At 36.0% G+C, this 13,583-nt stretch overlaps 1 protein-coding gene across 1 annotated transcript in view; it reads right to left on the reverse strand.

Annotated features, from left to right (window-relative positions):
* AGBL3 (ATP/GTP binding protein like 3) overlaps nt 1-13,583 on the reverse strand; it is a 65,560-nt gene that overhangs the window by 32,487 nt on the left and 19,490 nt on the right. Inside the window, 8 exon segments of the mRNA XM_023753512.1 lie at nt 1,633-1,699; nt 2,440-2,546; nt 2,768-2,868; nt 3,847-3,973; nt 5,156-5,220; nt 5,223-5,287; nt 8,625-9,404; nt 10,367-10,505. Of these exon segments, the coding sequence (XP_023609280.1) occupies nt 1,633-1,699; nt 2,440-2,546; nt 2,768-2,868; nt 3,847-3,973; nt 5,156-5,220; nt 5,223-5,287; nt 8,625-9,404; nt 10,367-10,505 (1,451 nt within the window).

The raw sequence follows: 13,583 nt of genomic DNA on the forward strand, positions 1-13,583 counted from the left end.
CATAACTTAAACCTTGTTTATTTGCCTGCCCTATCCTTGAGTATGACATGCTTGCTCTACACTCTACTATCTCTTCTGAAGACTTACTCCTTCCTCCCTCCTCCTCCTCCTTCTCTTCTTTCTTCTTCTTCTTCTTTCTTCTTCTTCTTCTTTCTTCTTCTTCTTTCTTCTTTCTTCTTTCCTTCCTCCCTCCCTCCCTCCCTCCCTCCCTACCTCCCTCCCTCCCTCCCTTCCTTCCTTCCTTCCTTCCTTCTCTTTTTGTAATATGGACAGGCTGAGAATTTTCTAAATCTTTATGTTCTGGTTCTTTTTTGCTTAGCAATTCCTTGCTCAATTCATTTCTCTCTTCTTACATTTTACTATAAGCAGTCAGGAGGAACCAAGCTGCTCCTCCAACACTTCTCAGCTAAATATCCACTCTTATCAGTCACAAATTCTACTTTCCACAAAACACTAGGACATAAATACAGTTTGGCCAAGTTCTCTGCCAGCTGATAGCAAGGACTGCATTTTCTCCACTGTCCAGGAACATGTTCCTCATTTCTGCCTGAGACCCGCCCCCCCGCCCCCCCCATCAGAATCATCCTTAACAGTCACATTTCTACCAACATTCTGCTTATGATCCTTTATGTATTCTCTACAATTCCCCTCTTTTCTTTCTGAACTCTCACCACAATCTTCTTTAAAATCCCTTCATGGTTAACCGGTTTGGCTCAGTGGATAGAGCGTCGGCCTGCGGACTGAAGGGTCCCAGGTTCGATTCCGGTCAAGGGCATGTGCCTGGGTTGCGGGCACATCCCCAGTAGGAGATGTGCAGGAGGCAGCTGATCGATGTTTCTCTCTCATCGATGTTTCTAACTCTCTATCTCTCTCTCCCTTCCTCTCTGTAAAAAATCAATAAAATATAAAAAAAAAATAAAAAAAAATAAAATCCCTTCATGGCAATATCAGCATTTTCTAACATGCCCTTCAAAACTCTTCCAGCCTCTACCCATCAGCCAGTTTCAAAGCTACCACCACATTTGTAGGCATTTGCTATAGCAGTGCCCCACTCTCAGTACCAACAGAGTGCTGTCTTAGTCACCTCCTCATAGCATTACACTGGGATCAGGGTCTAAACATGCATAGTTGGTAGGGGGCACACACATTCAGTACATAACACCACCTAAAGTCTCTTCCACTCTAATCTTCTCCATAAACACTTGTCTCTTATGTCATATATCTTACTTACTTGAAAGGGAAAGATTTTTGTCTTATTTTATTCACTGTATTATCCCTAGAGCATACAGCTGAGGTCAACATATGGTTGTTAAGTAAATGAATAAGCAAATATTGGACTAGCAATCAGGTGATGTATGCTATGCTACCAACTCCCATTAACAAGTGGTGGGTTTTTGAGAAGGAATTTAATCTCTCTGGATATTAACTGTTTTCATCTATAAAGTAAGAGTGCTAAGAAATCATAAGGTTAGAGAATTCTATGATTAAAGATATGGTACATAATCAGAGAATCACAATTACGGCTACACAATAATTATACAACTATAACCTCCCCTCCCCCCGATTGTTAGTCAAATAAGAAGAGTACCTATTTAGCACATACATACCATATGCAGAAATTTTCAATCCTACCTGAGAAGTTAACTTGAGAATGTAACTCTGAGACTCATTCGATTCTGAACTGTCAGAGCCTTGGCTACTACAAAAAAATAATAAATTATTATTTTAATTTACAGAATGTTTTGGTGCCATTTTAAAATTGCAACAGTTACTTTTGCTTTATTACTTTACTGGAATGGTAGAAATAGTTCTAATTCTGAGAAGAATGTTTACAAAGGTGGTGTATATGTTTGGTAGTTCTAGGCATCTTAGGGTATTAGAAGAATAATGACTGAAATTGATTGGAACAAAACAAATATAAACCCCTGAATTCAAAATGATACTCTACACCTGCAAATAAACTTATTAGTCACCACTGGAGGTTACAGGGGCACTAACTCAAAGTCTGAAAATTTATAAATAAAGGGGAAGAATCAAATATTTATTCTGCCTTTTCTATAGGACCTATACTAAAATTAGTACCTCTTTCCTTCCAAAAACTTTCCCTTAGCACTAAATTTTGTACTTATTATTCACTAACGTGAGTATTTATGTGACATCTTTTTAAATGTGTCAGTTCTCTGTAGGTAATTACAGCATTAAAAAATTTGAGTATGTCTTTTATGTATAGTACATAGTAGGCGTTCATTTAATATTACTTGACTAAATGAATAAATAAAGTCTTGATGAGATCTGGCCAAAGTAATGTGCATGGGAAAATTTTTTTTCTACCTTTAGTCAGTATTTTCAGTTGAGACTGACAATTATATCCTAGAAATATTATAAGTAACACAGTAAAACAGCACACCAAATTACATTACTTCCACCATCTTGACTTACCTAGACTCCACTGTAATTTCTTTCAAAGAAGTATCTGAATCATCAAGGACTTTTTCCAAGTTTATATGTTTTTGCATTTCTTCTAATTCTTTTAGGCACTGATAATACTAGGGGAAAATAATAAATGAGTTAATAATAAAATAACTTTATTTCCTAATTAAATTAATTGAATATTTATAGACTCCTGGAACAAAAGCTACTGGGACATCAACTATCAAAACACCCTGAACACTGTTGTTAGGAAATTAAAAGGAATAAACTGTCATAGTCTCATAGGCAGGTTATGTTAGTTGGTAGACTGGAGTGTTACCAAATGGACTTTACTTACCTTAGTTCGGTCTGGATCACAATAGTCCAAGAGAGAATCACAAAAATGATACCCCATTGACTCCAAATCTTTTGTGTTGAAATGAGTGCCTCGTTTATCACCTAAAACATCAATAAGTTAATCTACCCTTGAGGATGACTTAATTTTTCCTTAGCAGGTAGGCCTAAGTTATAAAACAAAGCATAAACAGAACATCTGATATGATTTCATATCCTGTCATTTGGATTTTCTTTTCTGGGGCAGGTCATTTAATAGCTAATTGCTTTCCTTCATTCCCCCTCCACCATCTGTACCAAAGGTGAGTTAACATGGATCGGTCTATGTTGTAAGGCAGAATAAAATTCAATAAGAAAGTTATGGAATACTTGGTTACCAGTGATAAACAACCTAATAATCACTTAAAGAAAAGGTTGGGTAATGATTTCAATGTTTTCATCATCAATATTTTATCAGATTCAAGATGCTTTAAAAACTAGTAAAAAATTATGTGTAGATGTCCAGCTTTCTTTTGAATTGATACATTTTCTAAAAATGTGACAATTATCTTAATATGGAGTATTGTAAGGACATGATAGATGTGACTAAAAGACTTCTTAAATGGAACTACGTTTATTTTTAGTTCAAGGAACCAAGTGCTTCCATTAAAATATAAATTGACCAAAAAACAACAAACAAACCAATTAAAAAACCATCAGTCTATTTGCCTTACAAATAGTAAATCCACTAAAAACAGTTCTATCCTGATATTTTAAGTATGAGCATTGCTTCTTCTGAAATCATTAGTCACCTGTAAAAACAACTACCACCACCAAGCAATTAAGAAATAATTCATGAAACAACCAATTAGGTATTCTATCTGCAAGCTAAAACTTCCTATTCTTACAAAGGAAATGAGAAATAGAGGTACATATTTAGTGGTAGTTTGTTTATTCATCCCATTAATAGAATTGATTAGATATCAGTAGGCATTAAGTGGGAAGAAAGTGCTCACTATTAAACTATCTACACTATTAATCTTACATTAAAAACGTCTCTGGTTTAAAACTCCAAGAGCCATGAATGAGAACACGTGGTCTTACCCAGAGTAGATCCACAAAAAGTGGCCTCCATGGTGAAGCTGTTCCTGATTCCCATTTTCCACATCACCACCCTGCCTGTTCCTTCTTTGCTCCTCTGAACATTAAACTTGCAAGCTGAGAATGAAAACTGGAAAGAAGCAAATGAACAAGACCCATCTTTTTTTATGACAACAATGTCTTTCTTAGGAAGTAGAGTTGCAAATTGAAAAGTAGTTGTGCAAAAGCAGTAATTCTCTCTAATACTTCAGGAGCTGCTTTTATTTCCTGACCAATGGAAATAAATCATATGTAATTCAAATATAGAAATGACATATTTACATTTCTAAGGACTACAGATTTAAATTCTAGCAATAAATTTTACTTTTTAGCTATACATAGCATATACATTCAAAACCAGTTGAATAATTCTTGATACTGATGGGTAAGATCTTATAAGACTAAAAATTATAGAAGGGGCTTAAACATATTTAGGAATGAAGATTAATGTTTTAGATTTTCAGAATAGAATAAAGATGCTTTATTTTCATGTGGAAGATCATTTGAAAGCTGCCTGAAAAACTGTTATATCTACAAAGTTTTTGTCATTTTATTTTTAAATTAACATATAAATGACTTTCTTGTGCTCCATTCTATTAATTTTTAATATATGTGTAGATGATCAGCATAGAAAAAACCCCATCACTTCTAAAAAACTCCTTTATGCTATCCCTTTGCAGTTACAAGTATTTCATTTCTTTTGGAGTTACAGTAAATGGTATTGTTTTTAATTTTAGTTTCTAATTGTGAGTATATAGAAATTAAATTGTTTTTTGTGGGTTGACTGTGTATCCTATGACATTACTAAAGTCACTTGTTTTTTATGGATTGCTTTGGATTTTCTATGAAGACAACTTCTTTATTACTTCTTTCTTCCCAACCTATCTGCCTTTTATTTCTTTTTCTTGCCTTATTACACTTGTTAGAAACTCCAGGAAAAGGCAAACTGAAGGGGTAAGAGTGGATATCTTGCCTATTCTTGACTTTAGGAGTAAAACAATCAGGTGTATTTTTTTTTTTTTTTTTTTTTTTTTTTACCATTAAGTACAGTGGCAGGATAATGGGTATTTTCTTCTTCATATTTCAAATTACCGGCTTCTTCATATTTCAAATTACCGGCTACTAAACATTCTACATAGCTGCTTTCTTATGGTCAACTGTAAAACCAGGCCAAATTAATAAAAAATAAATGTACTGAATAAGATTTTTCCATTTTGCTGTCTCACGTGGACATTTGTTAGTAAAAGTAGTTAAAATCTTAAAAAGTGCTTACTTTATCTGGACAGTTTTTGCTCATCATAAGTGGGAAGATTCGCTGCTGTAAGTACAATGCTTTATTACGTTCTCTTTCCTGCTATGGCCATGAAGGTCACAGTATAAAATAACCTCTCGTTTCTCCATCAATCTACCGAGAAGAAAAAGGTAAGTTACTAAATATTACCTCTGCATTTCTCTTTCATGGGTGTAACTATGGATTTATAAGTCTAACATCCAAATAAATAGAATTACCTATATACTAGCTTTCAATTTCTCTTAGCTATACTGCATATTACTATTAATATACAATTTTAAATGTCTGAAATAATTTTCCATTAACCATATATAAAATACAAATGCCTTCCATTACAAAAGGACAAAATTTACCTTACTCCCAACCCTTTTTCCAACAGGATTTGGTATGTAATTCTGACTTTTTGTTGTACATAGAAAACAGTTCTCTGCCATCTTTCTCCATTAACTCTCACATAGATATTTCTGACAGGAATACCTTCTTTCTTCATCTTTGTAAATGCAAACACTACCCCTCATCCCCAAGACTGACCTCATGTCTCATTTCCTCTCTAACTAGTCAAGGCTATAGAGCTGTCCTTTTTCTGAACTCCTGTAGCACTTAATATTGGTACCATTTACTTGGCACCTGCAGAGGAAAGTTTCCATATTTTTGATATTTAATCTTGTTAAGGGCAGGGAATGCTTTAAGTCATCCAGAACAGTGCTATGCACACAAATACCCAAAATATTTGTTAAAAGTTGAGTGCCTTATGACTTGGTGCTGAAGCCAATGAATTAATCCTTGATTAATGTGGTAAATATCATTCTGATAAAAATGGTCCTAAAGTTTGAATTGACTTTTTTTCTGGTAAATTTAAATAAATAATTTAAGGAAATTATTAGATATTACTAAGAGCATAATCCTTAGCTTGTATAATTTAGGCATTCAATAAATATTAAAGTAATAAAAAATAAGCCCGTCTCCTCCCCCCGCCCCCCCCCCCCGCCCCAGATTGATGGCTTTCAAAAGGGAAAAAAGTGGTGGTTGTGAAGGTGGTAGAATTATGGGCATTTTGGCCTTTTCTTTCTTTTAAAAAAAATATTTTTATTGATTTCAGAGAGGAAGGGAGAGGGAGAGAGAGAAACATCAATGATGAGAATCACTGATCAGCTATCTCCTGCACACCCCACACTGGGGATTGAGCCTGCAAACGGGTATGTGCCCTGACCGAGAATCCGAGCTGTGACCTGGTTCATAGGTCAACGCTCAACCACTGAGCCATCCGCTGGGCTGCCTTCTTTCCATAATTCTAAACTTTGTACAACATTATTATATTACTTAAGTAATAAAAATTTCATATATTATTTGTTATATCTGGAAGGATAAATACCAAAATGTTAGTAATGGTCTTTATAGTAGCATGAAATGTTTTACAGTAGTCTCCCCCTAAACTGCAGGGGATATATTCCAAGACCCCAGTGAATGCCTGAAACCTCGGATAGTACCACCCCTATATGTACTATGTTTTTTCCTCTTTATGCATACACTTTAGGGCATCTCTTTGGCATATTCAAATCGCCAGCATCACTACTCTTGTGCTTTGGGGCCACTATTAAAATAAGAGTGATGTGAACACAAGCACTAGATACCACCACAGTCAATGTGATAGTGAGATGGCTACTAAGTGAATAACAGGAGGGTAACATATACAGCATGGATACGCTGGACAAAGGGGTCATTCATGTCCCAGATGGTACAAGGCGAGATTTCATCATGCTACGCAGAATGGTGTGCAATTTAAGACTTATGAATTATTTATTTCTGAAACTTTTCCATTTAATACTTTCAGACTGCAGCTGATTACGTGAGACAAACTATGTAAGTGAAATTGCAGATGGTAGACTACTGTACTTTTATAACAAAAATATTAAAACCTAAAGCCAAAACTTTCAAAGTATAGCTTGAATTAGAAACAATATCCTTTAAACTATAGTGAAATTTCGTATTGAAGTCAGTTACAGGTATTAACTTATTGCCCCTTTCTCATTTGGTGCCCAATAAATTCAAATTAATAACAGATCAACATAAAGTCACTGAACAACATTTCAAGTTTTTAGAGAACTAGATTATAAAACAAGATTATCATGTGAGATCCTTAAATATGAAATATACTGTACATTTTTAAACCAACATTTTCTCAATTTTAGTGGTCTGTTTCTTTTGAGTCAAAAGAAACCTTTACTTCTAAATAATGAATTCCCAAAGAAATGTTATTACTTCTGAAGTAAAACAAGATTTTAGGGTCTCTCATCTTATATTTGTTTAAATCATTTTAGAAACAGTTTGACTATTTCTTACTCACAGGTATTTTAATACCCTATACTAAAACCTACTCTCTCTAATTCTCATATTTTTTTTAACAACTTTGTTCCTTTTTTTATATGTAGGAAACACTGAATACTTTTAAAGCTTCCGATGTTCCAGATTTTATCTGGGTACTTTAGTAACAATAACTTCATTTAATCCTCCCATCTATGAGGTAAGTATTATTGTTCACATTGTATAGATGATAAAATTGAGGTTTAGATTTGTTTTTAAATCCTCACCCGAGGATATTTTTCCATTGATTTTTTAGAGAGAGTGAAAGAGAAGGGAAAGACAGAGAGAAAAACACATCTATTAGTTGCCTCCTACATACGCCCTGACCACGGCTCAAGCTGGGGAGGAGGCCTGCAACTGAGCTACATACCCTTGATAGGAATCGAACCCGGGACCCTTAGGTCCGCAGGCCGATGCTCTATCCACTGAGCCAAACTGGCTAGGGCTAGATTTGTTTTTAAATTGCTTAAGGTCACACAGTTAGCAAATAATATAATGGGGATTCCAATCTGATATGTTTATCTCCAGTTCCATACACTTAATCTAATCATTCAACAAAAATTTTAAATATTATGTGTATTTTACTGTTCTGAATTCTTTGGAAAATTTAAAGTTGTTCAATTTTTCTAAGGGTAAATAAGGATATTATTTATGAAAATTTTAAATAACTATGTAACCTGTTAATCAAAAGACTCATCATAGAGCAATATATGATCAACATTAGTGCCAGAAGGCTCTATGAGATGTAATTAATTTTCACATATAAGGGATTCAAGGATCCCAAGGTAAATATCAGTGCTACCATCAGCTTTACCAAGAAATCAAATTTGGGATATGCAAACTATTAGTTTCATGGAGCCATTATGATGTCTTAGAGTCGGTATCATTATTTAATGAAAGGTTAGTGAATCCAGTGGCACAATGCCAGAAAGCTATAGGAGCAGAGTTAGGAAGAATGGGGGAAAAATTAAGTAGGTATAGTCAAACTATCTTAAGAAAATGGAGAGTAACATGAGTAGGATTGTGGGACCAAAATTCTTACTCCCATGTTTACTAAATAAGCAGAGAGGTAATTTGAGGCTTATTTTACCTGTGGATCATGTTCCGGGTATACCAAACAGAAGGGAATGATTCCTTCAGGAGAGAGGTGTAGTTACGGTTTAAATCCCGTCCAGCTAAGGAACACCGGTAATTTCCTACAATCACACCATCGGGATTCAGCATGGGTACCACCTTGAAGATGAAAGTGTCCCGAAGCAACTGTGCATCACGTGAGTCTCCTAAAATAAAATCTAGGAAGCCTTTCATGATCCATGAGCTGTTGGTTTCTCCTGGATGTACCCTTGCAGTCAAAATCACCGCCTTCCGTTTTCTTGAGTCAGCGTTCTTCAAGGGGGTAGTGATCGTTAAAATGTACACCATATTCCTAGCAATCGTGTGGCACAAGACACGTACTTTACAAAACTTCGACCGTACTGGGTCATTATTGATGCTAGAAAGGTATTCTTGCAGGTTGGTGTAAGTGTATGGATAGCAGTGAGCAAAGTAGCAGGTATCGTTGCTGTGTGGAAATTGAAATGTCCACGTAAGAGAGAAATAATGGCGCCCATCTTGCCCGGGGTTGTTCCTGTAATACTTGATTTGCTCTCCTATTCTCTGCCAGCCAATATTATGAGTCTTGGCCTCTTTTTCAGAATAAAACAGTGGGCGCATACCCCGGTTGTAAAGACTAGCAGGCTTGGTAAAATTGATAATAGTGAATCTGTAGACGATTCCTGCTTGGGTATTAGTGACTTGGAAATAGTACCACTGGGTGTGTTTATTTGTGAAGAGGTCAGGGCGCACAGTCAACTGGTATTCATATTCTGCCCTAATACATAAGAAAGGAAGGGGAAAAGCACATAAAAATGTAAAAATGATATTTGGTTTTAAATAAATAAGAAAAATTATTTTTACCTATTCACAGAAAGGTTTTTTGGGGGGTAGGGGGGTGGGGGGTTTGGACAATGTTTATTTAGGCAGTATCCTAAATAGCAAGTAATTGCAAAAGATAAAGTTTTGAAATTTCCTTTTATTGGATGTGAAACTGTTTCTATGGTTTATTTTAAAGCCTTTTTATTATTACTGAAGAGAGCACATAAAAATGAGATTTGATAAAAATTATATTTTCACTCCGATTATGTTTCCTATAAAAATGATTAAAGAGTTCTTAAACTGAGTTAAAGTCCAATATTTCTTTTTTACTTCAGATATGTATTTCTGTTTTCTATTAGATTCTAATTCTAGGGATCTGATATAACTATTACTGAGAACATTTAAAAATAAATAGACATTAATATGACCACACAGACTATAAAATTGTAAATATTTTGAGGATGATATATGATCACTATTTGTATCTCCCATACTGAGTCATTGAGAATACTTATATAAAGGCTAAAATAACTTTACTGTGTATTATTTATAATATGTACATACATCAAACTTACTTGGTTAGTTGTGACTTTTTTCTTTACCAAGTAATTTCTGTTCCTCAGCACAATGCAGTGTGTGTGTATGTGTGTGTATGTGTGTGTGTGTGTGTGTGAGAGAGAGAGAGAGAGAGAGACAATTCATACTGGCATACTGAAAATGCATAAATATGCTTACTTTAAGCATAAATATCAAAATTATTTGAACCTTTCATATCCACCCCCAAGATAATCTCTAATTACCATCTATACTTCAAGGAGTTAAGTTCAGTGATGGATACTAAGATTTTAACGTACCAAACACAGAAACTAATAAATAGTTGATGGTCTAGTTCCTCAAATAAACATAATTAAAACCTACACTTTGACTACCTTCTGTAGATTACCACTCTCAAACCTTGCTTCAAACATCAAAGTGTTGTCACAATTATCCACAGGCTGCTTCAGGGCTGTTCGGTTGCCCCCAACTCGAGAATATACAAAACACGGCTCTTTGTAAGCTGATGAGAGAAATGGGCCATAAATATATCAAGCCATGTCTAAAGTATAGGCTATTCTGCATAGAGCTTGCAGCCACAGTATAAGTGAAGTGGCACTAAGAATTTTAATTTGTAAAGTAATTTGATACCAGTAATAGATTTATGTTGAAGCAAGAAAATCTAAGAGTACTTGACAAGAAAAGCAATGCCTAAAATAGATTCATGTGCTACTCACATTAAGAATACTCATTCCACTTATGGTTATATGAAACTAGAGGCCTGGTGCATGAAATTTGTGCACGGGGTGGGGGTGAGGGTGGGGGTGGGGAGTTGTCCCTCAGCCCGGCCTGCACCCTTTCCAATCTGGGACCCACAGGGATTGGGCCTAAACCGGCAGTTGGACATCCCTCTCACAATCCAGGACTGCTGGCTCTTAACTGCTCGCCTGCCTGCCTGCCTGATTGCCCCTAACTGCTTCTGTCTGCCAGCCTGATCGCCCCCTAACTGCTCCCCTGCCAGCCTGATTGATGCCTAACTGCTCCCCTGCTGGCCTGATCACCCCTAACTGCCCTCCCTTATTGGCCCGATGGCCTCCAACTGCCCTCCACTCCTGGTCTGATCGCCCCCAACTGCCCTGCCCTGTTGGCCCGATGGCCCCCAACTGCCCTCCCCTGCCAGCCATCTTGTGGTGACCATCTTGTGGCGGCCATCTTGTGATGATGTCACACGAGGTGTCGTGCGACGCCACCTAGGCTTTTATTATATAGGATAATTGATTCCGAACTTGACCTTTCACTATAAATGACTATAAAACTGGATAAGGAATATAAGCTAACTTCTTTTCATAATTTTGAATGATACATAGACCAGAACTATATAGGATTCTTGAAAAAAGATAAATACACCAAATAAGCCCATGCTTAACCCTGGTTTTCTTCCTGTGAGTACTTTCTAACCCTACCTCAGGAAGGAGGCACTTATGAAGAGTGTAACAGTCTTGCTGGGCTGAGGAGGCAAGATGTTGCTTGGGGCTGCTGGAATTTGTGAGGCAGGGCACGAGAGAGAAGACAGCTACATAGAGAGAGGGTCTCAACAGTCTACATGGTTTTTCCCCAGTCCTTTGCTGAGGGCTTGACTGTGTAAGCAAAGGATGAGAGTAAGTAAGGTAGGAAAGAGTGCTATTAGGGGGTGAGATAATAGAGGATATACAATTATAGAATATACTGGAATTACAACATATCCAGAGTGGAAAGATTGCACTAAGCTCCTCAGACATTTCATCATGACTCTAGAAAGCTGCACATCAGGCATAAGAACCACATCTAAGAGTAAAGGCCATGACCTAGAACTAAGGACAAAATGAAAATAAATCAGCCCTACTAAATAAATAAATAAATAAATAAATAAATAAATAAATAAATAAATAAAACCAGCCAGAAAGATATAGAACCACTTACCAGCAATTTAGCTGCCTACCAGAACAAAATTCAACATAAGTTTTAAAAACAATATAGACTCCTACAACATATCTTTCACAATGTCTTGCATATGATAAAAAAATTACGAAGCATGCAGAAAAGCAGGGAAATATGATCCATCATGAAACACACACACATACACACACACCCCTCGAGATAACTTAGATGGGATTTACAAAGGATTAAGAAAACATGTTTAAAGGCTTAAAGGAAAAGATAAGAGATAATAAATATAAATGCAGAATAATATAAATGGAAACTATTAAAAAAATCAAATGGGAATTCTAGAAGTAAAAAGTGCAATAACTGAAATGAAAGATTTACTGGAATCCTTCAGTGTGTGGGCTGGTGCTCTATAGAGTAAGCTTAAAAGACATACTGAAGATTGCGGACGAAAGACTGTGAGCTTAAAAACAAAAATTCAAGGACAGAGGAGGACAAAAAATCAACAAAGATCCAGGGACATGTAGGACACAGCTAGAAATCCAACATATATGTAACTGGAATTCCAAAGGGCAGAAAAGAAAGAATAGTATAGAAAAATATATGAAGAAATAATGGTTGAAATTTTCTCAAATGGGGTGGGGGAAAGCACTCTATTAGTCAATGGATCCAATAAGATCAGGAAACCCCAAGCAGAATAAATATAAAGATAACCAAATCTAGGCCAAGCTTAGATTTGCTGAAAACAGCCAGAGACAAAAAGACATACCATAAATAGGGAACAATGATATAAGTTATGGATGACTTTTATTAAAGACAACAGATGTCACAAGACATGGAACATATATTTAAAGAAATAAATCTTTTTTTTTTTAAATATATTTTATTGATTTTTTACAGAGAGGAAGGGAGAGAGATAGAGAGTTAGAAACATCGATGAGAGAGAAACATCGATCAGCTGCCTCCTGCACACCCCCCACTGGGGATGTGCCCGCAACCAAGGTACATGCCCTTGACCGGAATCGAACCTGGGACCCTTCAGTCCGCAGGCTGACGCTCTATCCACTGAGCCAAACCGGTTACGGCAAAGAAATAAATCTTTGAAAGAAAAGTTGTCCACCAGAATTCTATATAGCCAGTTGTTTGGGGACTTCCCCATCCAACAGCTACAGGTCTAAAAACCATCTATCAGTCTACCCTTTCAGGCCAAGGAAATATAATGGTCTGCTTTGTTGATAGTCTTATGTTGTTTCACCATCCCTTGCTCGTTTCCCTTACCTCTGTCCATTCTAAGTTATACTTACACTGAACTAATAAAAATTACTCCAAGTATGCCATCCAATTCCCAACAAGACCCTGACTATTTCAATTTTTTATCAGATCTCATTTAAGTTATGTGTAGAAGTTCTACTACTAGCCATGCAAATATTTGAAAATTTAGCCATAAGAATATTTAAAATCAAATTAGAAAAATCAGAGGTGCTTCTCTCACTCCAGCTGTTAAAAAATATGTGAGTAAATGATTTCTAGAATTGCTTACTCTACAGGAAACAATCCCTGTGAATTTATCTGTTTTGCCAGCCCTTTAAATAAAATACGTATGTTTCCTGGAAGGTATCTAACATCTACTGTAAGACATAGAACTCTGATGGTGACATTGTGCAGGAGTCCCATTCTT

Source organism: Myotis lucifugus, unplaced genomic scaffold, assembly GCF_000147115.1.
Source record: "Myotis lucifugus unplaced genomic scaffold, Myoluc2.0 scaffold_46, whole genome shotgun sequence".
Taxonomy (NCBI): Eukaryota; Metazoa; Chordata; class Mammalia; order Chiroptera; family Vespertilionidae; genus Myotis; species Myotis lucifugus.